This window comes from Podarcis tiliguerta, assembly GCF_965153285.1.
Source record: "Podarcis tiliguerta genome assembly, chromosome: 5".
Lineage (NCBI taxonomy): Eukaryota > Metazoa > Chordata > Lepidosauria > Squamata > Lacertidae > Podarcis > Podarcis tiliguerta.
The window spans coordinates 3659270-3686534 of NC_139538.1; the positions used below are offsets into that span (position 1 = coordinate 3659270).

General features: G+C 46.4%; 2 protein-coding genes across 4 annotated transcripts in view; both read right to left on the minus strand.

The window, feature by feature from the left end:
• LOC310677828 (uncharacterized protein) overlaps window positions 1-4616 on the minus strand; it is a gene marked incomplete at its 3' end in the record, with an annotated part of 10641 nt that extends 6025 nt beyond the window's left edge. Inside the window, exon 1 of the mRNA XM_083441020.1 lies at window positions 4527-4616. Within this exon, the coding sequence (XP_083297146.1) occupies window positions 4527-4587 (61 nt within the window). The 5' untranslated portion in view covers window positions 4588-4616. The remainder of the gene's footprint in view (window positions 1-4526) is intronic.
• Window positions 4617-10317: 5701 nt separating this feature from the next.
• Window positions 10318-21954, minus strand: LOC310678267 (uncharacterized protein). 3 transcript variants are annotated; one of them, XM_083441979.1, is made up of 5 exons: window positions 21767-21954; window positions 16438-19386; window positions 15033-15095; window positions 14226-14311; window positions 10318-12120 (listed from the first exon to the last, which is right to left on the minus strand). In XM_083441979.1, exons 1-5 carry the CDS (start codon window positions 21834-21836, stop codon window positions 12049-12051), a joined length of 3240 nt encoding a protein of 1079 aa, XP_083298105.1. In that variant the 5' UTR covers window positions 21837-21954; the 3' UTR covers window positions 10318-12048. The 3 variants fall into 3 exon arrangements, with proteins under 3 accessions (XP_083298105.1, XP_083298104.1, XP_083298106.1); XM_083441978.1 differs by having other exon boundaries at window positions 11871-12120; window positions 15033-15107; XM_083441980.1 differs by lacking the exon at window positions 16438-19386 and having other exon boundaries at window positions 11871-12120; window positions 15033-15107.
• Between the last annotated feature and the right edge of the window lie 5311 nt (window positions 21955-27265).

Here is a 27265-nt window from a genome sequence, read left to right on the forward strand (position 1 = left end):
AAGTTGTGCAATGTTGCTGGAGCAACCAATTCAGATGGGTGGGGTATAATAATAATAATAATAATAATAATAATAATAATAATAATAATAGAAGGGTAAAGGTAAAGGGACCCCTGACCATTAGGTCCAGTTGTGGCCGACTCTGGGGTTGCGGCGCTCATCTCGCTTTATTGGCTGAGGGCGCCGGCGTACAGCTTCCGGGTCATGTGGCCAGCATGACTAAGCCGCTTCTGGTGAACCAGAGCAGCACACGGAAACTCCGTTTCCCTTCCCGCCAGAGTGGTACCTATTTATCTACTTGCACTTTGACGTGCTTTCAAACTGCTGGGTTGGCAGGAGCTGGGACTGAACAACGGGAGCTCACCCCATTGCGGGGATTCGAACCACCAACTTTCTGATCGGCAAGTTCTAGGCTCTGTGGTTTAACCCACAGCGCCACCCACGTCCCAATAATAGAATAGAATGTCCCTATTTTCATCAGAGAAATGTTGGAGGATATGTGGTTTTTATTTTCAGATTCAATTTAAATGCAGCTTCCATTTAGCTCAGAGGTTTCCAAGGATGTATCTACTATGAAACTAATGAAGTTTAAGCTTCATGGCCCTTAATCCCAAAGAGACATAATAATAATAATAATAATAATAATAATAATAATAATAATAATAATAATTTATTTATACCTCCCCATCTGGCTGGGTTTCCCCAGCCACTCTGGGCGGCTTCCAACAAAATATCAAAATACAGTAGTCCATCAAACATTAAAAGCTTCCCTAAACAGAAGCAACTATAGTCCACATCGCTTAGAATTTTTGGGTCTAGCACAGCCAATTTGAGTTGCAACTGTTTGCATCAAATTGATTAATTTTTTGGTTGTATATATTTCAACAATCCCCAAATTTGAGAGTCATTAGCACAGATGATGCACAGGTGTGGCGATGTGTCGTGGGACGACCCCATTGAGAAAGATAACATCGGTTACCCAGACCCCATTGCTGGTTGCAAAGGGGCCCCCATGACAGTCCAAGCTTCAGGGTCCCCCAAATGTAGGTGTGTCACTGGGGGTTCCCAGATTTTTGTCAGGTCAACACCCCCTGGGTTCCATACGCACCCCCAATGTCCCCTACCCTATGAAAATAGCATTATTCCAAACAGCAGTTTCATGTCCCACTGAAGAAGACAATAACACAATCAAATTAAACAATTAATTGCATGGCTATTTAAAATACAGTCCAAACCACTGAGTGCAATTAATTCAACAATTAATTCAACTTGATCCAGAGACACCAGCTTTTCAAATTCTGGTAGTCATTTACACCCCTAGGTAATCCCCCGTCCCCCTTTGGGAACCACTTGTTGTTAAAGTCATTCAATGTTACATAAAATGGTGTATAATTGTAATTGCATTTAAGTTACTGTGAAAAACATGATCATATGATGAAGGCTTGTGTTTTTCCATAGCAACGGTGGGACAGGCTAGATTTTATGACTCAGTCATGGGTTTTTGGATAGGATTCCCAAGGACACAAAACTGTTTTGTTCCAAGGACACAGATCTCCCTGGGCACTGGCCAAAATTCAAGCAAGCTGTGAATTATTATTATACTGCTCTTTCCCTGAAGATCTCAGGGTGGTGGTTCACAAGATAAAAATACAGGATAAAAAGAGGTGTCAGATTTCTTTTGATTTTTAGCTGGAATACTGGTTTTGGGCAAAGATATGTTATTGAGGGATCAATCTATGTAGAAATGGAAATAAACAACCAAGACAATATATTGTTTATTTTTTTTGCAGCGCTTAAACCAAGTATCTGCAAGCAAAGCTTTAAAACTCTTTTCTTTTCTTATGAGAATTTATTTCTGCACAGAAGGTCATGATCCTTAGTGGGTTGTGCAAAGTGCTTTTATGAATAATTTTTGCTATAGGTTAGGTGGCGCAAGGGATGTGTTTATGGCAGTGGCTTGAAAATGTTTGGGGACTGCTGGTTTATACTGAATCAGACCCCTGGTCTCCTCGCTGGCCCAAATAGGACTAATTTAGCCAGCTAGCCCTGGTGATCATCTAATGTTTATTGCATGGATTTTCCCCCTAAATTGATTTTTGAATTCTGAATTTATTGTTATTCACATTTTATACTGTATTTTATGCTGTTTTTTGTTGCATCAATTAAGTGTTTTAAATTTGTTGTTAGTTGCCCTGAACTCGGTTTTCTGAACTGGGAAGGGCGGGGTATAAATAAAAATATATTATTATTATTATTATTATTTATTATGGACCAACCAGCTCAGTAGTGTATACCGAGTGTATGATCCGTATTTTGCAGGGGGTTGGACTAGATGACCCTCAGGGTCCCTTCCAACTCTGCAATTCTATGAAATCACAAATTATGAAAACTAAAACAGCAGGAGAAAAAACAACAACATACAAACACACAAACACCCACAATGAGTACCTGAAGCAACACCAGCACCAAACTCACAATCTTGTTCAGAAAGGGAAGTTTCCAATTGCCGGCAAAACACAGATACAGAGGAAGATTGCCTCCTATTCTTATTACCTCAACATGGTGGGACGTGGTATAACCTGACTTCATTTTATCTTTGCCATAATCTTAGCTTCCCTCCTGACAGCGTATCATCGCAAGAGCTGCTTCCCTGAACAAAGTTGGCGATTCATTTTCAGTTACAACATTAATCGTCAATTAGACTCTTCCGAACCCTGGAATACAGATGGATGAGACCTGCCAATCTCAGCTTCTCATTTTTCCAATCTTGAATTCCGTTCTCCAGATTTCCACAGCAGTTTGTGATTTAAACCTCATGAAAACCCATCAGTGCAGCTTGCCCTGACATATATGTAATATGCATTTCTATGTACGCTTTCCTCTGATATATGTACTTTTGTGCACATCACGTGGTTGGAGGACGGCATTGCGGATATTGGAGAAGTGTGCATTCTGCAAGATAATTGTGTTTCACTTCACGTCTTGGTTCGAGAAGTGAAGTTTAGGTGCTTTCTTGTTAAAATGCAAACAGAATCAAGTTTCTTCCTCCAGCAGACCCTTGCCTGACTTTCTCCCCAGTCCATGTCCATTTTCTCCACCTATTTCTATATCAAGTTCGCTAAGTACCATATTTTTTGCTCTATAAGAAGCACCAGACCACAAGACACACCTAGTTTTTGGAGGAGGAAAACAAGAAATAAAATATTCTGAATCTCAGAAGCCAGAACAGCAAGAGGGATCGCTGTGCAGTGAAAGCAGCAATCCCTCTTCCTGTTCTGGCTTCTGGGATAGCTGTGCAGCCTGCATTCGCTCCATAAGACACACACACATTTCCCCTTACTTTTTAGGAGGGAAAACATGAGTCTTATAGAGCAAAAAATACGATAACTCATAAGGAGTTACTTGGGGGAAGGCGAAGGAGAATAGAGTGCCGTGCTGTTTCTCTTAGGCATCTTCTGTTTACTACACAGCCACTGGGTTGAACAACCTCCACCCAAACCAGTGCTTTTCCACTGAAGCTGTCAAGAGGAACTTGGACTTGGCACACACATTGCCAAAAGTATTCAAATTTAGCAGGAATTAATGAAAATAATTCTGAGGTTGTAGTACATCCCCAAACCGCAGCTACGTGTTTTTAATGAAAGGTGGATCCAGACTGCCACTGCTTTGGAGCAGGGATTCAAGCGCAAAGCAAATATTACTTTTTTTATTTTTAAAAAACCAGACTGTTTGCTGGTAGGAAAGTGACAGTGAATGCATCGGAAAGTGTGGGATGGAGAAACGCAATAAAACCAGGATGAATGCTCAATGCATTCCTGTATAAAAAGGTAAAGCGACCCCTGACCATTAGGTCGAGTCATGGCCGACTCTGGGGTTGTGGCGCTCATCTCGCTTTATTGACCGAGGGAGCCGGTGTACAGCTTCTGGGTCATGTGGCCAGCATGACTAAGCCGTTTCTGGCGAACCAGAGCAGCGCATGGAAACGCCGTTTACCTTCCCACCAGAGCTGTACCTATTTATCTACTTGCACTTTGACGTGCTTTTGAACTGCTAGGTTGGCAGGAGCAGGGACAGAGCAACGGGAGCTGGCCCCGTCACAGGGATTCGAACCACCGACCTTCTGATCTGCAAGTCCTAGGCTCTGTGGTTTAACCCACAGCACAACCCGTGTCCCTTGCATTCCTGTATAATCACCCCATAAACAAACCAGAATGAATGTGCAGTAAAGTGTAGTCTAGACTCTAGCCCCTGCATAGGCTTTGTGCAAGCGAATCCAGTGGATGCCGACTAAACAGGAGCCCCAAGAAATTTGGGAGAGAAAGCGGAGAACGGCAGCACCAGTACAGCAGAACCTGTGGCCTGTTATTGCTGGTGTGTGGATACAAGCAGAAAGTTCTCTTTGCCCAGAGGAAAATGTTTCACTCTGCATCACAGCTTAATATCTTAGGCTGGCTGAGCTTGCCTCCACCTCTTGATCCTAATTGGAGCAGATTCACAGAGAGCAGCCAAAAAAAGAATAAACTTACCGCACAGAAGCCATGCCCAGAAACCTGCCAGCGCCCACAGCATCCCTCTCTGTCTCCCCATTTGCCCAGCAAATCGAATTTGTTAAGGGGGACTCAGTCCTTTGGCAGGACTTGGGTGGACTTGCCTCTCAGGAGATTCCAGTCATTTATAGGATATGTGTGCGGGGGCTGGAAGCCCTTGACCACTCCCATTCTCCCCCCCCCCTTTTGCAGGGAGGCTGGAAGGGGCTGAAGCCAACCTCCTCCCCCTCAACCCCCCCACCACCACCACCTGCAAGACCTTCGCTTCCCAGTCATATGCAATGCATATCAACCAAATGACACTGTGCCACTAACAAAGAGCTGGAACAAACCAGGTGTGCCTTGCTAAAGGTGCTTTGAAGAGACGGAATATGTAAAATGAAATCAGAGGGCTGAAACGTAATTGCTCTTCGCAACAAGCCCCTGGGAAATGGGGGAGCAGCAGCACCTCTTTAATTTGGCGAGATGTCTGAGTAATGCCCAAATAATGTCTTCAGCTAGCATCATGTTTTTTTAAGAAAAACACAACATTATTTTATTATTTTTTCACATGTTGTTTAGTCGTTTAGTCGTGTCCGACTCTTCGTGACCCCCTGGACCAGAGCACGCCAGGCACTCCTGTCTTCCACCGCCTCCCGCAGTTTGGTCAAACTCATGTTCGTAGCTTCGAGAACACTGTCCCACCATCTCGTCCTCTGTCGTCCCCTTCTCCTTGTGCCCTCCATCTTTCCCAACATCAGGGGCTTTTCCAGGGAGTCTTCTCTTCTCACGAGGTGGCCATAGTATTGGAGCCTCAGCTTCAGGATCTGTCCTTCCAGTGAGCACTCAGGGCTGATTTCCTTCAGAATGGATTGCTTGGATCTTCTTGCAGTCCATGGGACTCTCAAGAATCTCCTCCAGCACCATAATTCAAAAGCATCAATTCTTCGGCGATCAGCCTTCTTTATGGCCCAGCTCTTTCTCACATGTAATGAACATGATTTAAACTACAATAAACAACAACAGTAGCACACCTAGTCTGTTTCTTGGGGAAACGCATAACATCAGCTTAAAGTTAGACCCACATCAAAAACTCTAATCGTGTAAGTTTCTGCAGAAGTTTCTGTGGCTCTGGGGAGTCTGCCTCCGTTGATTGTCGTGTCTCATACAGGAGATGAGTGGATGGCAGGTGTTGTAGAAGGATCGAGGCCTCGTCCTGACCTGGCAGGTCAGTTTCTCAGCCAGTGCAATGGGCCACATCTGAGCACAGCATGAGTCTATTGACGAGCCTGTGGCAGAGCTGGCATCTTGGGAGTTGGCACATTTCCTTCTCTCCTCATGGATTTCTAAGTGTCTCAACATGCGTGGGTTAATGCCTGCTGATATAACATCAATTTGCCTCTCAAGAAGGACTTGGAAGCCTCATAATCTCGTGGAGGAAAAAAACTATCATGAAGTTGGTGCAAATATAATCCTTTCAGGAATGCATAGAGGCAGCAATGCTTCGAAATGCCCGTTGCTGCAGACGAGCAGAAAGAAAAGAGTTCTTGTGCTTGGATTGGCCACTGTGAGAACAGAATGCTGGACTAGGTGGGCCTGATCCTGCAGGGTTGTGCCAGAAAAGTCAGTCTGCTCATGGTCCATAAGCACCTAGAAGTGGCAAACACATCCCTCGTTGGTTCTGGAGCTTTCCATCACAGACAGGTGTCACTCAGGGACTCTTTGTGCTGGCTTGTGTGTCAAGCATCACAAAAACAAAGGAAGCTGCCTTATATGCAAGCCATAGAATCACAGAATGGTAGACCTGGAAGGGACCTCGAGGATCATCTAGCCCAACCCTCTCCAATGCGATAATACGCAGCTGCCCAGTACGGGGATCGAACCTGCAACCTTGGCATTATCAGCACCACACTCTAACCAATGGAGCTACCCAGGAAGGATATAGTCCCAATGCAGTAATAATCTCACCTGATGTAAAGGTGGAGAAGAAAAAAGCTTGCCGTAGTTGCAACCCAGCCAGATGGGCGGCATAGAAATAATAAATTATTATATTATTATAATGGACAGCTTTTGTAACTCCGGGATGTCCCAGTTGAAACGGGACAGCTGAGATGGGCTTTTGGTTTGATCCAGCAGCTGGGCTCTTCTTCGCTTCTTTTGCCCCACTTGTGGGGGCCTTCCCAGAGACGTGGGGTTGGCCATGGTGCGAAATGGGATGTTGGATCATTTAGGAACACCCTTTGGCCCTGATCCTGCATTCTTAGGGAACCCGTGAGCAGGGGCAGACTTTGGTAACATGGCACCCCGAGCAAGGACCAAATTGGTTGCTCCCCCTAAATATTTCTTATTCCCCACTTTACTCGGAGAGACAAGGCGCCTGTGATTCCGGACAAAGAGAAACAATAGAGGACGTGCTTCTCCAGTGCCTATATTATAGAGACATCCTTATTCGCCTCATCTCCCCACTACTCCATCAGTACCCAGGGCGCCCAGGACAATTCTATACCTCCTTGCTGCTTTGAGGTACCAACCCTGCTACAATGTACAGTGTTGCCAGGTTCTGCTCAGCAATGTTCAAAACTCGTTGGCTGATGACCTGCACCACAAACTAGATTTAATGAACAGTCATATTGGAGTGCTTTGTAAATTGATAGCTATAGACTTTTATATACTAACCTTTTGTGCTCTTCCACATCCGTTTAATGCTCCCAACCCTTCTTTTCTATTCTAACAGTCTTTTATATATACCTTCTGTTTTAATGATCTTAGCTTTCCAAAACGGTTTACAGATATTAAATGATTGTACGCCAACCTACTTATGTTGGTCTATGACCATGAAAAAGATTTGAATGATTGCTTATTCCCACAATAACTCAGGGGTTTTTTATTTCTTTAATATTTTGCGCCCCCTGAGCCCTGCCCTAAATCTGTCGCTGTCACGAGATGCTTCCAAGCAATCCAGTAGTCAAAGGTCTTCTAAGGTAAAGGTAAAGGGACCCCTGACCGTTAGGTCCAGTCGTGGCCGACTCTGGGGTTGCGGCGCTCATCTCGCTTTATTGGCTGAGGGAGCCGGCCTACAGCTTCCGGGTCATGTGGCCAGCATGACAAAGCCGCTTCTGGCGAACCAGAGCAGTGCACGGAAACGCCGTTTACCTTCCCACCGGAGTGGTACCTATTTATCTACTTGCACTTGGACGTGCTTTCAAACTGCTAGGTTGGCAGGAGCAGGGACTGAGCAACGGGAGCTCACCCTGTCGCGGGGATTCAAACCGCCGACCTTCTGATCGGCAAGCTAGGGGTTGGCAAAACCAGTGCCCCAGTCAGGGGCACTAAAATCACCTATCAGACTCTGGGTTGTATGACGCATATGTGTACCCCACTATCGTGGAAAGGTCAAATGCAGAAGCTTCTCATCCTTTTCACACCACATCACAAAGGTGTGCAATTTTTCCTCCCTTCCTCCTCCTCTTACCCTAACTCAGGATGCTTCAAGTACTTGGGTCTTGTAAAATGCAGTAATTTCTAATTTGGCTAGTGGGGTAAAGTGATTTTCTGTGTGTGTGTGTGCAGATACAGCTCCTTGCCAAGGGAGCCTTGGCGCACCTCTGCCGATAACTCCCCGGGATGTGGTTTCCAAACAACTAGAACAGGCGTTGCATTTTGCTGCGGGACCCTCGAGAATCCCCAAAACGCAGAAGGGGGTCCGGGAAGACCAGCTTGGCATGCATGCCAGCCGCCAGCCACTCCTGCTTGCAAGCATCGGCCACTCCAAGAGGGCGAGGAATGTTCAATGGGCCTCTGGTCACACTTGAGGAGCCTCGGAGATATAAACATGCTAATTCCGCCAGTGCCCACACGGCCCATTAACTCTGCTGATGAGGTCACAGACCGTGGGTCATTAAGGGCTCTCCGCTCAGCTGGAACAAACGCCTTGGCCGCGAAGGGAAAGAGAGGGCATTATGTCACCAGCCAGTAAAAGGCAGCATCACTGATAACAGGCACACCTTGTGAGCGGGGCAAACGTCACAGCAGCGCCTCGCTGCTCTCAAAAGAATCCTGCAAGGTTTAGATCGATGGAGATTGTTATGTACTGAGCTGAATCCTAGATCAATAGGATCCAGAATGCAGCAGTCTGATTGGTCCGCAGGAGCCACCCGATCCATCTCCAGTTGGAAGTGAATCAGCGACCTGATTGGCCTGCAGGAGCAACCAATCAGGCTCCTGGAAGAAGTGAATCAGCAACCTGATTGGCCTGCAGGAGCAGCCAAACAGGCTTCTGGAGGAGGTGAATCGCTGCGAGAAGCCAAGTTACAGGGAACCAGGCAGAGGGCCTTCTCAGTAGTGGCACCCACCCTGTGGAACGCCCTCCCATCAGATGTCAAAGAGAAAAACAACTACAGTGGTGCCTCGCGAGTCTCTTCGTCTTGCGGTTTTTTTCGTCTTGCGAAGCAAGCCCATTAGCGGCTTAGCGGATCAGCTGATAAGTGGCTTAGCGGATCAGCTGTTAAGCGGCTTAGCGGCTTGGGAAAAAGGAGGGGGGAGGAAAAAACCCCGCAGGAACTCGCAAGACATTTTCGTCTTGCGAAGCAAGCCCATAGCAAATTTGTTTTGCGAAGCACCTCCAAAACGGAAAACCCTTTCGTCTTGCGGGTTTTCCGTCTTGCAAGGCATTCATCTTGCGGGGCACCACTGTACCAGACTTTTAGAAGACATCTGAAAGCAGCCCTGTTTAGGGAAGCTTTTAATGTTTAACGTTTAATGTTTAATAGACTATTGTATTTTAATATTATGTTGGAAGCCGCCCAGAGTGGCTGGGGAAACCCAGGCAGATGGACGGGATATGTATGTATGTATGTATGTATGTATGTATGTATGAATAAATAAATAAATATTATTTGTACCCCGCCCATCTGGCCGGGTTTGCCCAGTCACTCTGTGTGGCCCCCAACAGAATATTAAAAACATGATAAAACATCAAACTTAAAAGACTTCGCTAAACAGGGCTGCCTTCAGATGTCTTCTAAGAGTCAGATAGTTGTTTATTTCCTTGACATATAATGGGAGGGCGTTCTACAGGGCGGGCGCCACCACCAAGAAGGCCCTCTGCCTGGTTCCCTGTAACCTCACTTCTCGCGGTGAGGTTAATGCCAGAAGACCCTCGGAGATAGACCTGAGTGTCCAGGCTGAGCAAGGGGGCTGGAGATGCTCCTTCGGGTATACTCTGAACAACATCATCATCATCATGCGAGAAAACATCAAACATTAAAAGCTTCCCTGTACAGGGCTGCCTTCAGATGTCTTCTAAGAGTCAGATAGTTATTTATTTCCTTGACATCTGATGGGAGGGTGTTCCACAGGGCGGGTGCCACCACAGAGAAGGCCCTCTGCCTGGTTCCCTGTAACCTCACATCTCTCAGTGAGGGAACCGCCAGAAGGTCCTTGGAGCTTGACCTCAGTGTGCATGTTTTAGAGCCAGACCAGAAGGCTGGGAGAATTCTCCTGAAGGATGGCAGAGAAGATTCTTACTAGGGGGCACCTTCATTGGTTAAATGCAAGTCTCCAATTTATTTTCACCTAGCGCCAGATTGGTTTATTTGTTTGTCATATTCTATGGGGGCAGGGGAGCGATTCATAACAACTTACAACAGGAAAATGCACCTGAATGCAATTAATAACCAATATGCCATTTAAAAACAGCAATAAAATGTGCCTCTTTTGCTCTCTTTGATAGAATTTGGCTTTTCAAAACTGGTTCATGAAAGAACTGAATTAATAATAATAATAATAATAATAATAATAATAATAATTTTATTATTTGTACCCTGCCCATCTGACTAGGTTTCCCTAGCCACTCTGGGCAGCTTCCAGCATATATAAAAACATAATAAAACAGCAAATCTTAAAAACGGCTGCCTTCAGATGTTTCCTAAATGTGATATAATTTCTCATCTTCTTGCCATCTGATGGGAGGGTGCCACTACCAAGAAGGCCCTCTGCCTGGTTCACTGTAGCTTCACATCTTGCAGTGAGGTTAACACCAGAAGACCCTTGGAGCTGGACCTCAGTGTCCGGGCTGGATGATGGGGGTGGAGATGCTCCTTCAGGTATACAGGGCCCAGGCTGTTTAGGGCTTTAAAGGTCAGCACCAACACTTTGAATTGTGCTTGGAAATGTATGGGAAGGAAAAGACCCCATAGCTGTTGATTGAGACAATGAATCTAGGTCCACAGACCGCAAGCATGTGAGTTTCCCTACGGAAAATATATCCCATGCAGATATTCCCCTGCCTCTTCCCCATGGAAAACCGTAGGCATCCTATGAGTTGAGGACCTTCTGTGATGATGCTCACTGATTCAGTTCAGGAAGCCTCTCTCAGATATCATCCCTGAACTTCTTTTCGAAATCTGGAGCTGCCACCACAAAGCACTTGACTTTCCTCCAAGGTGACATTTAACCAAATTCAGCTGCCCAAAGGTCTATTAGGCTGATTTTACCAAGCTGATTAAAGAGTTAATAGGTGACTAAGCTGTTATGCAACCTGGCATTTGGCGGGGGGGGGGGCACAGGAGCGGAGGATTGTCTTCAAGCCCTCCAAACAGCTTTCCAAATTAATGAACTGGATACTTGCGGTGGCGTCACAGAGTTAGCAAACTCCTGAAGCGTTGAGCGGGACACTAATGGCCTGAGGTGTTAGAAGGATTTCTAATAAGGAAGAAATTACCAGATGGGACACTGAGCTCTTTGCAGTCCTCCTGAGGCGACTCTTGGGTGGGTCACCTGATCCACACCTGCAATTGTCACAAAAACGTCTCCCCTTGATGGCTTCCAGGGTTGAGGGACGAGTTTGATTCAGTCTGAATTTCCACGCGAAACTACCTAATTTGCAGTCCCCGAAATGCGGGGCTGAAATGCAGCTGCCTTTCAAAATCTGCACCGCTCCTAAATTCTCAAACAAAAAAATGTGCACTTTTTATTTTTATGTCAAAAGTAAGATTCTGGCGTCTGATATGTGAGGTGACATGTGCAGGCGCTATTTTCCTCGTTAGTTTCGCCAGAAACTAGCTTTCCCTCACGTTTCAGTATTTTGGCCAATGGAAAAAGTCACAGCAGGGACTGACATTTAAGAGAAGGGATCTAGTCAATTCGAGATCTTGCCATTTAGGAAAAAGGATCTAGCCAATTTGAGGCAAGGGTGTGGTTGTTTCTGAAGGACCGGCACAACATAGCACCCAAAACAACCAGTACTGTACATTAAAGATAAGGGGCTTGCCTTATCTTTGAGCCAACGACCTTCCAGGTACATAGCTCAGTCTCTTCACCACAGTGCTATGCCAACCGCTTTGCAAGCAAGGGGTCTGCACTTAGAGATATCCATTTGCATGTGATGGAAAAACAGAATCAGTTCACACTCTTGTATCAGAACTGGAGCTCAGCTGTTGCAGAATCTTTCCTTCTCCTTTAGTGGGGCTCATTCTGCCTTTATTTCTGACCAGCCAGCGGCTGCCGTGAGTCTTTTAGAGCTTTACTTCATCTGCTCTATCCATTTCACACTGAAGGCAGCGCAGGGGAAGTTGGCTCTCAAGTCGTGACTCAGCTGGAGAGGAAAGGACAAACACGGGGGGGGGGGGAATGAATAAGATATATGAATTCATGTTAAGGATACAGTCGTACCTCATGTTACGCTTGCTTCATGTTACGTTCTTTCAGGTTACGTCCCGCGGTGAACCGGAAGTACCGGAAAGGGTTACTTCCGGGTTTCGCCGCTCACGCATGCGCAGATGCACAAAATAACGTCATGCGCATGCGCAGAAGCACTGAATCGTGACCCGCACGTGCACAGACGTGCTGCTGCGGGTTGCGCTCTTTTCATGTTGCGAACTGGCCTCTTGAAAGGATCCCATTCGCAACCAGAGGTACTACTGTACAGTGGTACCTCAGGTTACATACGCTTCGGGTTACATATGCTTCAGGTTACAGACTCCGCTAACCCAGAAATAGTGCTTCAGGTTAAGAACTTTGCTTCAGGATTAGAACAGAAATCCTGCTCCGGCGGCGCGGCGGCCCCTTTAGCTAAAGTGGTGCTTCAGGTTAAGAACAGTTTCAGGTTAAGAACGGACCTCCGAAACGTATTAAGTACTTAACCCGAGGTGCCACTGTATCAGCATTTAAAGATGACGTGGTGAGTTCAGGGTGGGCTGGGGTTCAGTCTGGATGAGGCCCTGAATTCTTTCCAGTTACCGGGATCCTATAACCAGGCAGGTTACAATCTAACAGAGGAGTTTACTGAATGGGTCAGACAAATTTCTTTGTAAGACAACGAACTTAGCTGGCCACTTACGAGTCCTCATCAGCGTCCCAAAAGAATTAGCTAAATTGAGAGAGCTTCAACTAAGGGCTGATCTTCATGCAGGGAAAAAAATGCTATAAATAAGTCAAAAATTACATCATTGCAACAAAAGGGGAGAAAACGCTATGTAAAAAACACATTAAATTTTTTTTGCTCTCTGGTGCTATCTGGTTTTGCATGTTAATAATAATAATAATAATAATAATAATAATAATTTAATATTTGTACCCCGCCCATCTGGCTGGGTTTCCCCAGCCACTCTGGGCGGCTTCCATAGAAACAAAAAATACAGTAAAATATCACAGATTAAAAACTTCACTGACCAATGTAGCTGAGTCCTAAGTGATGGCTTCTGCCAGGCTATTGAGTGGTCTTTTTCTCCACCCCGCTCTGCCAACTGCTAGGTAAGAGGGCAATAGCCAGAGTGGTATGCAAACAGAGCTGGAAGCAGCCTGGAAGCTGGAGAAACAGCAACCTGCTTGCTCTGTGATAGATCCAAAACTGTCACTAATGGCAAAGCAAGCTCTGTTGGGGTGTTAATACTATGAGCCCCTCTCTCTGACCACCAGTGTCGAAGCGATGGTTCTTCAACATCAACTTTGTTGGACCGGTCACCTTGTTCGGTTGCCTGATTATTGTCTTCCAAAGCAACTGCTCTATTCCAAACTTAAAAACGGAAAGCGGAATGCTGGTGGTCAACAAAAGAGGTTCAAAGACTCTCTCAGGGCAAATCTTAAAAAATGTAGTATAAACACCGACAATTGGGAAACACTGGCCTGCGAGCGCTCCAGTTAGAGAACAGCCTTTACCAAAGGTATCATGGGCTTTGAAGACACTCGAACTCAGGACACAAGGGAGAAACGTGCTAAGAGGAAGGCACGCTTGGCAAATCCACACCGTGATCAATTCCCACCTGGACACCTATGTCCCCACTATGGAAGGTTGTATGGATCCAGAATTGGCCTCCACAGTCACTTATGGACTCACTATTAAGACTGTGTTCATGGAAGACAATCTTACTCGGCTACGAGGGTTTGCCAAAGAAAGAAGAATACATCCTGTAATCTTTTGGCTTGGATGTGATCCCTTACCTCAAAATTGCTTACATCCCACAGATATTTTGAGACTGTTTAATAATGATGATGGCAATAAAAAGCCCTACAAAGTCAGTGGCCATTGGCCTCTCAGATTCAGACTAAATCTTCCAGAAAACATTATCACATTATTACTAAGAGAAGGAATGATGGCTGATCCAAACAGAGCTGATATTATGGTTACCAAGCCCTTAAAATCGCTCCATGTTAAATCAGAAGTTGCCTGGAGGACTCCGTACGATAATAATGAACCCTCACCTTGTTCAAAACCATCTCTTGGGTTGTGGGGTCAGAGATATTCAGGGAAGTGGTCAAGCCCATTGACAAGATGACCTGGGTCCCACCTGCCAGAGGAGAAAATCACACACAAACCACATTTGTTCCTTTTCTGCATAAGTTCAGCCACAAGTCCCAGAATTAGCAGACAGGCAAAACCAGGGAGAAGAGTTGGTGGAGGAAGATTGGAAGAAGTTTAAAGACTATTTACAGAAATATTATAAAATTAATGAATGTTAGAATGATGTTGGATTGAGGTTAAGGGGCTTTTAGTAACAACGGTACGAAGGAATATGTAAAAATGGAATGTTAACAGGTGAAAACTTAAAGGCATAATATATTAAGATCAAGATAAGGATAAGGTAGAGGGAAAGGATTTTCTGAATAAATAAATTGAATTGGAATACAAAGAGGGGAGGTGTGGGGAGGTCCGGGAAACAAGCAAATGCAAGATATATTATGAAAATTGAATTGTTTTTAACTGTTTTTTTCTTTGTCACTTTTGTACTTTTCTTTTTTCTTTTGTGAAAATCTTAATAAAATATTATTTAACAGAATTAGCAGGCAGGAAGAAAAACCTTTTCTCCACATTATGTGTCTCTGTATAAATGCCTGTCATTTAATTACTTTATTTATTTATGACATTTATATCCTGCTTTTCACGACGGGAGGCATTCAACTACCCCACGTCCCGTCAGGGCAAGGAAGCAGGAAGAGAAATTGCAAAGTCAGGTGAGATTTAGGAAGAGCGACACAGGATGCTTCAGTCCCTGGATGACAAGCGCTTACCTGTATCTGGAGGCAGAGAAGGGCAGGAAGGCCTTGGCGGGGGCCTCTTGGTCCCACCTGGAGCTGCGGAAGGAGCTGAAGGAGCACAAGAACACAAGTCAGCTCTTGCCTTGCAAAAGATCCAGCCCCTCCCACAGAAGTTGGGCCCATCACCCAGCCCAGGCCCTGAGACGAGGGAGAGGGGCTGCTTGTGGGGAACATGAGTAGACCCTTCTCTGTGGTACTGCCCCAGTTGTGAGACTCCCTCCCATGCAGAACTAATAATAATAATAATAATAATAATAATAATAATAATAATAATACAGTGGTGCCTCGCAAGACGAAATTAATCCGTTCTGCGAGTCTCTTCGTCTAGCAGTTTTTTTGTCTTGCGAAGCAACCCTATTAGCGGCTTAGCGGATTAGCGCTATTAGCGGTTTAGCGGCTATTAGCGGCTATTAGCGGCTTAAGGGGTTAGCGGATTAGCTGCTAAAAGGCTATTAGCGGTTTAGCGGCTTAGAAAAAGGGGGTGGGGAGCGGAAAAAAATCGCAAGACATTTTCGTCTTGCGAAGCAAGCCCATAGGGAAATTTGTCCTGCGAAGCGCATTGAAAAACGGAAAACCCGTTCGTCTAGCGGGTTTTCCGTCTTGCGAGGCATTCGTCTTGCGGGGCACCACTGTAATAATGTATGTGTTTGTTAATATATTATAAGTTGCTTTGAGTTACTTACCTTGGTAAAAAAGATTAATAACAACAACAACAACAATTTTGATAAAAACCAAATGTAGTCTGACCTCTGTTTATGTTCTGTGCAAGGTGAATGTTCAATTAACCCACTTCTTAGGGTTAGGATAATGCGAGCCTTATTTGTTTGTTTGTTAAATTTATATACCGCAGAGTATATATGATCCCAGGGCAGTTATCTCAGCCTACAGATACTTGCATTCCTTCCAGCTCTGTCGCCTAGCTCAAAATGCATACGCTTCAGGTTACAGACGCTTCAGGTTACAGACTCCGCGGTTACTTAACCTCGGGTTAAGAACTTTGCTTCAGGATGAGAACAGAAATCGGTGGCAGCGGGAGGCCCCATTAGCTAAAGTGGTACCTCAGGTTAAGAACAGTTTCAGGTAAAGAACGGACCTCCAGAATGAATTAAGTTCTTAACCTGAGGTACCACTGTACTTGTGTGCCTAGGAGCCAACTCCCAGTGGCCGAAGTCCCTTCACACACACCCCAAATGTTTGAGGGGGCTTCCCCTCCCAAGGGTTGACGGTCACTGCCATTCAAATGGTGGGTGTGAGCCACATCATGTGATCAATTCTGTTGGGCAGAACTTAACTGCCCCCCAATATTGTGTTCAAGTCGGCACCCCTGCTTGTGTGAGTCTTCCCTGTTCAGAATGAATGTCAAAGTCAGTATGCTTACCTGGCGCTGAAATTGGATGCTTAATAATTTTGGTCACCTTTGTTGACGATGTGGTGACGCCAGTTGTCCTTGTGACATTTGTGGTTAGTGTGGTAGCTTGCCGTGAGGCGGTGGGTTTCGCTCTGGAATTTGTCTTTGGTGCTGTAGTGGTTTTGAGCAGTGAAATGGTGGAAGAAGCAACTGTTGAAGTGACCCTGGCAGTTTTGCTGGTGGTAGATGAAGCTTCACCTCTGGAGGTGGTTGCGAAGGTCATCTGTGGTCCTGAGGTGAGGGCAGGGGAACTTCCAGCTGTGGTTGTGAGCTCAGTTGTGGTGAATGTGGTCTGTTTTGGCGATGTGACAACAGGGATGCCACCTTCACCCTTGGTTGCAGCTAGCGATGGGGAGAGGAGTGCTGTCGAAGTGGCTTGATAACTTTGGAGAAAAGTTGTGAGCTCAGAGGTGGTTTCACCAGGATGGGAAGAAGAAGCTGTTGTTGGGGTGGAGGTTCCTTCTGCAGATGTGGCTTTTTCTGGACTGTGGGATGCCAGCAGTGTTGACCTATTGTCTTCTACTGCAGTGCTGATGAACATAGTTGGTTGTTGGCTGAGCGTTACTTCTGGAACAGTGCTCCTGGACCTCGCTGTTTGACCTGTGATTTCAGTTGATGGGGTGGTGGAAGAGAGGCCTGTTGACGTGGTCTCTTCTGGCAGTCTGCCAGCAGTGGTGGTACTTTCATCCGTGGTCTTAGCTAGTGATTCTGTTGGAGTGACTGCACTTCTTTGGATAAAAGATGTAGGATCAACGCTCGTTTCACCAGGATAAGAAGGATGAACTGTTTTTGGGATGGTGGTTCCTTCTGCAAATGTGGCTTTTTCTGGACTGTGGGATGCCAGCAGTGTTGGCCTATTGTCTTCTACTGCAATGCTGATGAACATTGGTTGGTTTTTGGCTGGTTTTTGGCTGAGTGTTACTTCTGGAACAGTGCTCCTGGACCTCACTGTTTGACCTGTGATTTCAGTTGATGGGGTGGTGGAAGTGAGGCCTGTTGACGTGGTCTTTTCTGGCGGTGTGCCAGTAGTGGTGGTACTTTCATCCGTGGTCTTAGCTAGTGATTCTTTTGGAGTGACTGCACTTCTTTGGATAAAAGATGTCGGCTCAACGCTCATTCCACGGGGATAGGATGAAGGAGGAACTGTTTTTGGGATGGTGGTTTCTTCTGCAGGGCTGATGGTCACGTCTGAAAAAGCAGTGGTGGTCTCCTCCACTGAAGTCAGTTCTCTACGCTTTGGGGTTTCGAATGTGGTTATGTCTTGAGGAGCTAGCGACTGGGATCTTGAGCTAGTTTCTACTATCATAGTGCTGGTGGCTTCTGGGATTTCAGGTGTAGGGCTGCTAGCCACATCACCTAAAGCACCAGGGCTGGTGGTCATTCCAGATGTTGAACTGCCAGCGGCAACTGTCCGAGGTGAGTTGGTGCGGGGCTGCAGGGCTGCAGAAGGGAATGTGGATGGAGGGGGAACAGTTGAGAGTGTGGATGCAAGGGCTGTGGAGGTGACTTCTACAGTGGTGCTGAAGATTTGTGGATGTTCTGTGGAAGAAGCAGATGCCTGCATGGATCTTCCTGCTCCAGTGCTGAGGGTGGCAATGCTTTTGGCTGTGGTTATGGTATGCAACGGAGCAACAGAGTCTGTGATGGGCGTGGCTTTGTCTTGAGAGGCTGAAGATAGGACTGTAGGGCTTGTTTCTTCTTCCAAAGTAGTAGAATCCGTCATTCCAGCTTCTGAAGTGCCAGTGATAGCTGTCGAATCATGCAGTGAAGAGAAGAGGAACGTTGGTTGTTGGCTGGGTGTTGGCTCAGTGCTACTGGACCTCGCTGGGGTGGTGGAAGAGAGGCCTGTTGACGTGGTCTTTTCTGGCGGTGTGCCAGCAGTGGTGGTACTTTCATCCGTGGTCTTAGCTAGTGATTCTGTTGGAGTGACTGCACTTCTTTGGATAAAAGATATAGGCTCAACGCTCGTTCCACGGGGATAGGATGAAGGATGAACTGTTTTTGGGATAGTGGTTAGGGTTGCAGGGCTGATGGTCACGTCTGAAAAAGCAGTGGTGGTCTCCTCCGCTGAAGTCAGTTCTCTACGCTTTGTGGTTTTGAATGTGGTTATGTCTTGAGGAGCTAGCGACTGGGATCTTGAGCTAGTTTCTACTATCATAGTGAACTCTGTTGGAGTGACTGCACTTCTTTGGATAAAAGGTGTGGGCTCAACGCTCGTTCCATGGGGATAGGATGAAGGATGAACTGTTGCTGGGATGGTGGTTTCTTCTGCAGATATGGCTTCTTCTGAACTGTAGGATACTGCCAGCGTTGAGCTACTGTCTTCTACTGCAGTGCTGATGGAGGTGGAGGAGTCAGCTACTGTGATGGCATCCGTGGTTGGCAGTGTGCTTAGCAATGGGACAGTGCTGGATTGAGTTGCTGAGCTTTCCTTTGGTTCTGCAGAAGTGAGACTGGGGCTGGTTGTGGTTTGTGAAATGGTGGGAGCCACAGAATTGGAAGTGACTTTGGCCGTAGTGCTGATGGTAGGAGAGCCTTCACCTGCGAAGGTGGAATGAGAAGTTACCAGGGTGAATCTGGATGGCCTAGTATTGGTAGAATAGCTTCCAGGTGTGGGTACAGCTGATGAGGGGACTGGTAATTCTTCTGTGGACATTTTTGCTTGGGAATGGGTGGTTTCTTCTTCTGCAGGGCTGACAGTCCCTTCTGAAATAGCAGTGGTGGTCTCCTCAGCTGTGATCTGAACAGTGCTTTTACCTGAAGAGGATTTTGGGTCAGGACTTGGGGCAGTCCCTGTTGTTGAGGGGTGTGTGGTGGAACTGCTTATCAATGGAACGGTGGATTTCCCTGTTGCATTTCTCTGTGGTGTGGAGGTGAGACTGGAGCTCGTTGTGAAGGCAGAGTGAACTGTGGCTGCACCTGGGGAGGAAGAGAAGCGAGATCGAGTTCTGCACTGTGGCACAGAAAGAGCTCACCTTCTCCAGAAACTGAAAATTTATTTTAGAATTCCATACTTGGCTAGACAGACAAAAATTCTGACATGGGATATGGCAACACCCTTCACACAGTTTGCACCCCAGCTCAGCAACCTTTTTTAAAAAGATTGTTTTCTTCTGAAAATATTTATGGATTATAAGCATCCCTTTGTGTCTCTCACTGGGCTCCCCTGTAGTTTAGCACCTCTCTCCCTTCCCTCAAAACTCCCCTTAAAACCCACATTTCCCTGCATGGCCTTTGGCTTATCCTCAGAATCATCAATCCCTCAGTTTCTCCCCGTTTGTCTGCCTTAAACTGTGAGCTGCTTCTGAGTAGATAGCTGTTAGCTGTTTGTGTACTTCCTATGAAACGCTCATGGTTGTATACTAACTTGTTTAATGCTATTAATAAAGATTTCTGCTAGCATAGCTTGGGAACGAGTGCAGCTCAGGATTAGAGCATCTGCTTTGTATTCAGGAGATCCCAGGTTCAATCCCTGGTGTCCCCAGGAAGATCTCCAAGGGATCCCAATCTGCAACCTGGAGAGCCACTGCCAGCCAGTGTAGGCAGTATTGAGTCTCATGGATCAATTGCTCTCTTAATATAAAGAAGCCCCCTATGTTCTTAGTTCAGTTGTGCTACAGCTACTATTGTTCTTAGGCCATTTGCTGGATCCCAAGGTCAGCAACCAGGGACGCGGGTGGTGCTGTGGGTTAAACCACAGAGCCTTGGACTTGCCGATCAGAAGGTTGGTAGTTTGAATCCCCGCGACAGGGTGAGCTCCCGTTGCTCGGTCCCTGCTCCTGCCAACCTAGCGGTTTGAAAGCATGTCAAGTGCAAGTAGATAAATAGGTACTGCTCCGGCGGGAAGGTAAACGGCATTTCTGTGTGCTGCTCTGGTTCGCCAGAAGTGGCTTAGTCATGCTGGCCACATGACCCGGAAGCTATATGCCGGCTCCCTCGGCCAATAAAGCGAGATGAGCGCTGCAACCCCAGAGTCGGCCACGACTGGACCTAATTGGTCAGGGGTCCCTTTACCTTCAAGGTCAGCAACCAGCTGAATGCGAGGGACGCTATTAGGAAGGGATGATAGAGAGCCCCCGGGCTACACCTGGGTTATCCTGCTTGGATTTCAGCTACTGCTCCATCCGCACACCACACTTTTCTCTACACTGGCAACTGTGCAACAGGTGGACAAGTGGACACCTCAGGTGGGGGCAGATTTGGCCCCGGGCTTCCAGTGGCTTACCCTCAATTTGCATGCCTTCCCTCCTCGCCAGAGAACAACTAGAGAAGAAACCGATAGGAAATTGACATGCACCCAACTGTTCAAAAGAGATTCCTGAAGCAAGCCTTAGAGGCAAGCCTTAGAATCCATGCCAAAAAGAGAAAGCAGCAGCAGCAGTTTCTACACTGCGCAGGGTCCAAGTACCCTGGGGCTTTGCCTGTTACAACACTCCAGCGTATTTCAACAGCTCCCAGGAAAGGAAAGGAAAATACAACTCTGGTGCTATTCAGTTCCCAAAGTGGCTAAAATCCCTAGGGAGCATGGCGCAGTGGAAGTAAAATATGCCACAGACAGAACTGAGCCAGGAAGATGGTTCTGTTGTGAACTGGTTTCTTCTCTGCCTATTTTACTCCACGCTGCATTGCTGTCCCTGCAGAAGCATTTCATAGAATCATAGAGTTGGAAGAGACCACAAGGGCCATCGAGTCCAACCCCCTGCCAAGCAGGAAACACCATCAGAGCACCCCTGACATATGGTTGTCAAACCTCTGCTTAAAGACTTCCAAAGAAGGAGACTCCACCAAACTCCTTGGCAGCAAATTCCACTGTCGAACAGCTCTTACTGTCAGGAAGTTCTTCCTAATGTTTAGGTGGAATCTTCTTTCTTGTCGTTTGGATCCATTGCTCCGTGTCCGCTTCTCTGGAGCAGCAGAAAACAACCTTTCTCCCTCCTCTATGTGACATCCTTTTATATATTTGAACATGGCTATCATATCACCCCTTATCATTTCATGCCCCTTCTAGCTGAAAGTTATGAGCTACTCCTCGTGGTACAAGGGACAAGCTCCCTAGTTTTTCGCTGATCTTGAGTAATTCTGCGCCCATGTTTTTACACAAGCCACAAAAACACACGTTTCCATTCCTTCGGTTTTTGCTTTCTTTGGCCAAGGGTTATTAACAGCTGATTCGTGTATGAACCAACGCAAGGATTTGGCCGGTTCTGGAACTCCAGCTTCCCTCCAAAGCCACCTTTCTCCCCCCGCTCCCAACACGTTGCCATGCATTAGTCAGTGAGACTTGGCAGCAGTCACTCACCATGGGTCCAGGTGCAGCAGGGAAGACACAGTAATAAAAGGGGCACCACAGGGAAATGATAGCAGCCCATTCCGGCAGTGCTTCTTGCTTGCCCTTCCAATCTGGGACCAGCAGCCCGGTCCGCTCTGTGTGTTGTAAGTCCACGAGTGGTGCTTCGATAAATCCTTGCTGTTGGTTTACTTCCTTGGCATGGTTCCCTGGTTTGAAAGACAGTTGGAGGGTGGAGTGCCCAAAACCTGCTCCCTTTTATTTGCTCCAAAGCCTTTGAATAGCTCTCTCACTGTAAGAGCTGTTTGGCAGCGGAAGGGACTCCCATGGAAAGTGGGGGACTTTCCTTCATTGGAGGTTTTTAAGCAGGGGGCTGGACCGGATGATCCTTAGGGGTCCCTGCCCAACTCTGCAATTCTACGATTATATCGTAGGGAATTGTCATTTTTAATAATAATAATAATAATAATAATAATAGTAAATTTTATTTATACCCCGCCCTCCCCGGCCAGAGCCAGGCTCAGGGCAGCTAACACCAGTAAAATTACAGTAAAAACATAATAGGAAAGAAAACCCCAATTTAAAATACAGGTTAAAATGCAATTTAAAATGCAGCCTCGTTTTAAAAGTAGCCCATGGATCAAAAGCATAAGGGGAAGGAAACATAAGGGTCAGATTGAGTCCAAACCAAAGGGCAGGCGCAACAGCTCCGTCTTGCAGGCCCTGCGGAAAGATGTCAAGTCCCGCAGGGCCCTGGTCTCTTGTGACAGTGCGTTCCACCAAGTCAGGGCCAGTACTGAAAAGGCCCTGGCCCTAGTTGAGATCAATCTAACCTCCTTGAGGCTTGGGACCTCCAAAGTATTGTCATTTGTGGACTTTAAGGTCCTCTGCGGGGCATACCAGGAGAGGCAGTCCTGTAGGTACGAGGGTCCTAGGCCGTATAGGGCTTTAAAGGTCAAAACCAGCACCTTAAACCTGACCCTGTACTCCACCGGGAGCCAGTGCAGTTGGTAAAGCACTGGATGAATGTGATCCCGTGACAAGGACCCCGTAAGGAGCCTCGCCGCGGCATTCTGCACCCGCTGTAGTTTCTGGGTCAGTCTCAAGGGCAGCCCCACGTAGAGCGAGTTACAATAATCAAGCCTGGAGGTGACCGTCACATGGATCACAGTGGCCAGATCAGGGCGAGAAAGGTAAGGGACCAACTGCTTAATACGGCAGAGATGGAATCCAATTTGAAAATCAAGCACAGCAAATGCCTAGCTTAAGCATGGCCAGGAAGCCTCAGAGGTTGTCCTGGTGGAGCAGCTGGTCGCTGAAAATTAGAGACACAAGTGTTTGTGTCTGTCTGAATGCCATATCATCTCACTGGAAGCCAGTCCCCTAAATCCAGATCTGTGTGGAGGGGCATTGTTATGTACTGAAGTTCTCACCCTGGGCCAGCAGGGGGATATTGTAGATAGTTTTCACTCAGGTCCACATATGCAAATAAGGGATTGAAAGTGATATTCAGTGATTGGATAGTTACGGAAAGTGGTTACAGTTGCGTTGTAGTGGAGCTCTATATAAGCAGGCTGGCTGAACCCTTCAGTTCAGTTCTGTTCTGGCCTGTGAATAAACAAGAGCTGTTTGAAGAATCGCTGTGTCGTCTGATACGTTCACCCACAACTTAACAGGCATTAGCAGCAGTGGTTGCTCGGTGCTGAGAGGAAATCATTGAAAAACACGCTTAGAAGCCACTTTGCATTGTTTTTCCCGTTTAAGGGCAAAATCTTGTAGAACTGCTCACACAAGCAGGGGTGGCATTTACTGTTTTATTAAGATTTATTTTTTTCATTGAATGCATACTCTGTTTCAGAACCACTGTATTAGGGTAAATCATACTGCAAAAAAAAATGTATTAGGCAAAAGCGCATTCAAAAATGTGTATATGAGAAAATAGCACTCAAATGCTGATTAATTTCCATGAGGATTTTTTTCTTTTTTTAATGCAAACTGATGTTGAAATGTGGAGAACTGAAGACTGGAAAAATGAGAAAACATAAATGCTATAAGGCGTATTGTCAACGGCTTCTCACATTGCTGAATTCCAAGTCCAGAGCCCGGACTTGCGTCTTCAGCCGACAGATACGTCAGCCCTGTCTCTGCTGGGACCTCTTTGCCATTTAGCAGGCTCAGCTGATCTTAAGCTCCGAGTTTCAGGAGATTAATTCTTCACATGTCTGCCTGTCACTCAAAAACGGAACCCAAGATTAGAGCAGAGAGATTAGTAGTGATGAATCTCCTGAGCTGGCCTGACAGGAGACAAATCTCTTGAAATCTAACCAGGTCTCCAGGGACAAAATTCCTCACTAAGTTGTCGATAGGCGGAACTGGAGTTTTGGTTCAGAAAGGGGGGGGGTGGATTGTGGTGTGCATAGAAGGAAAAGCCCCAGTACTGGATCAGACCCAGGCCATGCAAATCCTCAGCCCCACCCTCTTTTGTCAAATTGGCAGGTAAAAGCAGGCCCAAAGCCTGTGGAAAACAGAGGCTGTTTGGTCGGAAATCTTTCTAGCTATTGGCTGAGAGAGTGCCAGGTTTAGTGGGTTGCTGCCATTGACTCAGATGGTGGGGAGATATGTTCATGGACATTCTAAATTCTCAGAAGTTTAAGGGGAGAAATTGTCAATACAGATGGGACAGATGGGGCTGGTGCCAGGAAGGAGAGGAGAGGAGGTAACAGGATCAGTAGTTGTCTTCTTCTGCGATCCCTTGTTTGTTGTTGTTTAGTCTTTTAGTCATGTCCGCCTCTTTGTGACCCCCTGGACCAGAGCACGCCAGGCACTTCTGTCTTCCACTGCCTCCCGCAGTTGGGTCAAACTCATGCTGGAAGCTTCGAGACCACTGCCCCACCATCTCATCCTCTGTCGTCCCCTTCTCCTTGTGCCCTCCATCTTTCCCAACATCAGGGTCTTTTCCAGGGAGTCTTCTCTTCTCAGGAGGTGGCCAAAGTATTGGAGTCTCAGCTTCACGATCTGTCCTTCCAGTGAGCACTCAGGGCTGATTTCCTTCAGAATGGAGAGGTTTGATCTTCTTGCAGTCCATGGGACTCTCAAGAGTCTCCTCCAGCACCATAATTCAAAAGCATCCATTCTTTGGCGATCAGCCTTGTCTTCCATAAACACAGTTTTAACAATGAGTCCGTAAGTGACTGTGGAGGCCAATTCTGGATCCTCACATCCGTCCACAGTGGGGACATAGGTTTCCAGGCAGGAGTTGATCACAGTGTGGATTTGCCAAGCATGCCTTCCTCTTAGCACATTTCTCCCTTGTGTTCTGAGTTTGAGTGTCTTCAAAGCCAATGACACCTTTGGTAAAGGCTGTTCTCCAATTGGATGGGCTTTGTGGCTTTAAAGAAACTCTGTGCACCATGAGTGTTGGCTACGCTTAGCAGAGGACCAGTAGTCAGGTATTAGCGATATGAAAGGGTGTATGGGAAAACCATAGCTTTAACTATACAGACCTTTGTTGGCAAGGTGATGTCTCTACTTTTTAAGATGCTGTCTAGGTTTGTCATTGCTTTTCTCCCAAGAAGCAGGCGTCTTTTAATTTCGTGTGCATGTACCAGTTCCCAATTTCAAAATGGCCTTCCAGGTTACACTGTGTTCTCAGCAAGGCCTCGGCTGTTAGACTAATGAGCAAAACCTGCACGGCTGGGATTTCCCCTCCTTGGTTTGTTTTTAGAGACCTCACTTCCTTCCCCCACTCTCTGCTCCGTTCCAGTTCATGCACAAAAGGCCAGCCTTTACTGTAAATGGTGCCCCTGTGCCAGGTTCCTCATTCCAGAGATGGGAGGCATTACGGGCATGGGTGAATATCCATCTCCTTGCCAGACAGCCTGTTTACAATACTTATTTATCACAGCGGATCAGCAGATCTGTAGAATAATCAACTGATACAATGTCCAACGCCACACCACCTTCGAACTCACGCAATCGTATGCCATGTGGTGGCTGTTTAATTGTTTATCTTAGCATGGTTAGCCTCTGACTACACAGTGTGTGTGAGTGTGTGTGTGTGTGTGTGTGAGTGTGTGTGTGTGTGAGCCCATGGTTGCCACTCTCCCACAAACACCAATATTCCAGACAACAGGCTGTGGGGTGGCAACTTGGTTAAAATAAAAAAATTAAGGTCTTTTATATATAATAAATGTTCATGGATTTGCCAGGCAAACACGTACATAAATGTATGGGCCACATGTCTGAGGCAGCACAGAACAGCAGTCCTGGAGCCATTTTGGCTCCCAAACTGACCAAATGTTTTCTCTGCCAGGTCAAAGGAAAATGGAAAAGCTTCCCAATTGTCTTTTCATTCACAAATCCTGTCTTAAGGGTATGTCTGTGTATGAATAGGGTGAGCCTGTGACCTGGCTCAGGAACTAAGTATTTGTCATTACAAAGGACTGGCCAGGCTCCCCAGAGTATCCAATCAAGTAAGCATTAACAGGTAACCTGCCAGACAGGAGATAAACAACGCACTCAGATTTCTGTTGTAGACCGCCCTTTCTGTGATGTAGGTATGATGTGTCTGGGGGGTGGTCTTGAGCTACACTCCTTCTGTGATGTATGATATTTCTGGGGGTGGTCTTGGACTCCAGGGCGGGCAATTTAAAATGTCTATATAAGGGCGGGCATACTTTTGTTTGGGGTCCTCCTGCTTGTGAAGGGGGCACCCTGTTGCAACAGATCAATAAAGATCAGGCTTACTAGCTGCTTTGCTTCTCAGTATTCTCTGGTTGGCCTCTGTTATATTGTCCAACCAATGGAGAACCTACAACGGACTCTCTAAGGGCTTTTGCGTCCTGCATAAGGGAATAAGGGCAGATTTTTGTTTATTACACGGCCCACAAATTCCTTCCACTTCCTCTTGTTCTAAACATTGCAGTGGTGCGGATCCTCCAGATGTTTTGTGATTCCAGCTCCCAGCAGCGCCAGCAGCCCTGAAGTGTCCTCCCTGGGACACAAGCCTGGGCAGTGTGTCTGGGGGTCCTGGGCTGCCCAAACGACAAGACCTCCCCCCCGACCCTGGCCTCACTGATGGGGTCCAAAGGAAAGCACAGTAAGACATTGGGTACCAGCTTGGCTGCAGGAGTTGCAGGAAGGAGGCGAACAAGGTGCCACCCCACCATCTTAGGGCCTCCATTCTGGATTTGTGTAACGCCGTTTTTTTCTCAACCTTTTTCCGACCATGGCCCCCTTCTGACCTTGTTTCCTTCTTGTGCCCCCCGCCCTGTCCTTCCAGTAGAAAGGTAGCTATTTTGTTTGTAAACAGAACATGTTTTATTCATAATTTCTATAATTATATTGAAATAAAAAAATTAAGGTCATATATATATATATATATATATATATATATATATATGTTCATAAATGTACCAACCAAGCACATACATAGATGTGTGGACCACATGTCTGGAGCAGCACAGGAGGACTGCCCTGAAACCATTTTGACTCCCAAACTGACCAAACGTT

Bases quoted from the DNA above. Each gene is read 5' to 3' on its own strand.
- LOC310678267 (XM_083441978.1), bottom strand. From the start codon at position 21,836: ATGGGCTGCTATCATTTCCCTGTGGTGCCCCTTTTATTACTGTGTCTT. The intron at 19,387-21,766 runs GTGAGTGACTGC...CTTCCTCCCCAG, and splicing joins CTGCTGCACCTGGACCCATG to GTGCAGCCACAGTTCACTCT. The intron at 15,108-16,437 runs GTAAGCATACTG...GTGCTCCTTCAG, and splicing joins GCATCCAATTTCAGCGCCAG to CTCCTTCCGCAGCTCCAGGT.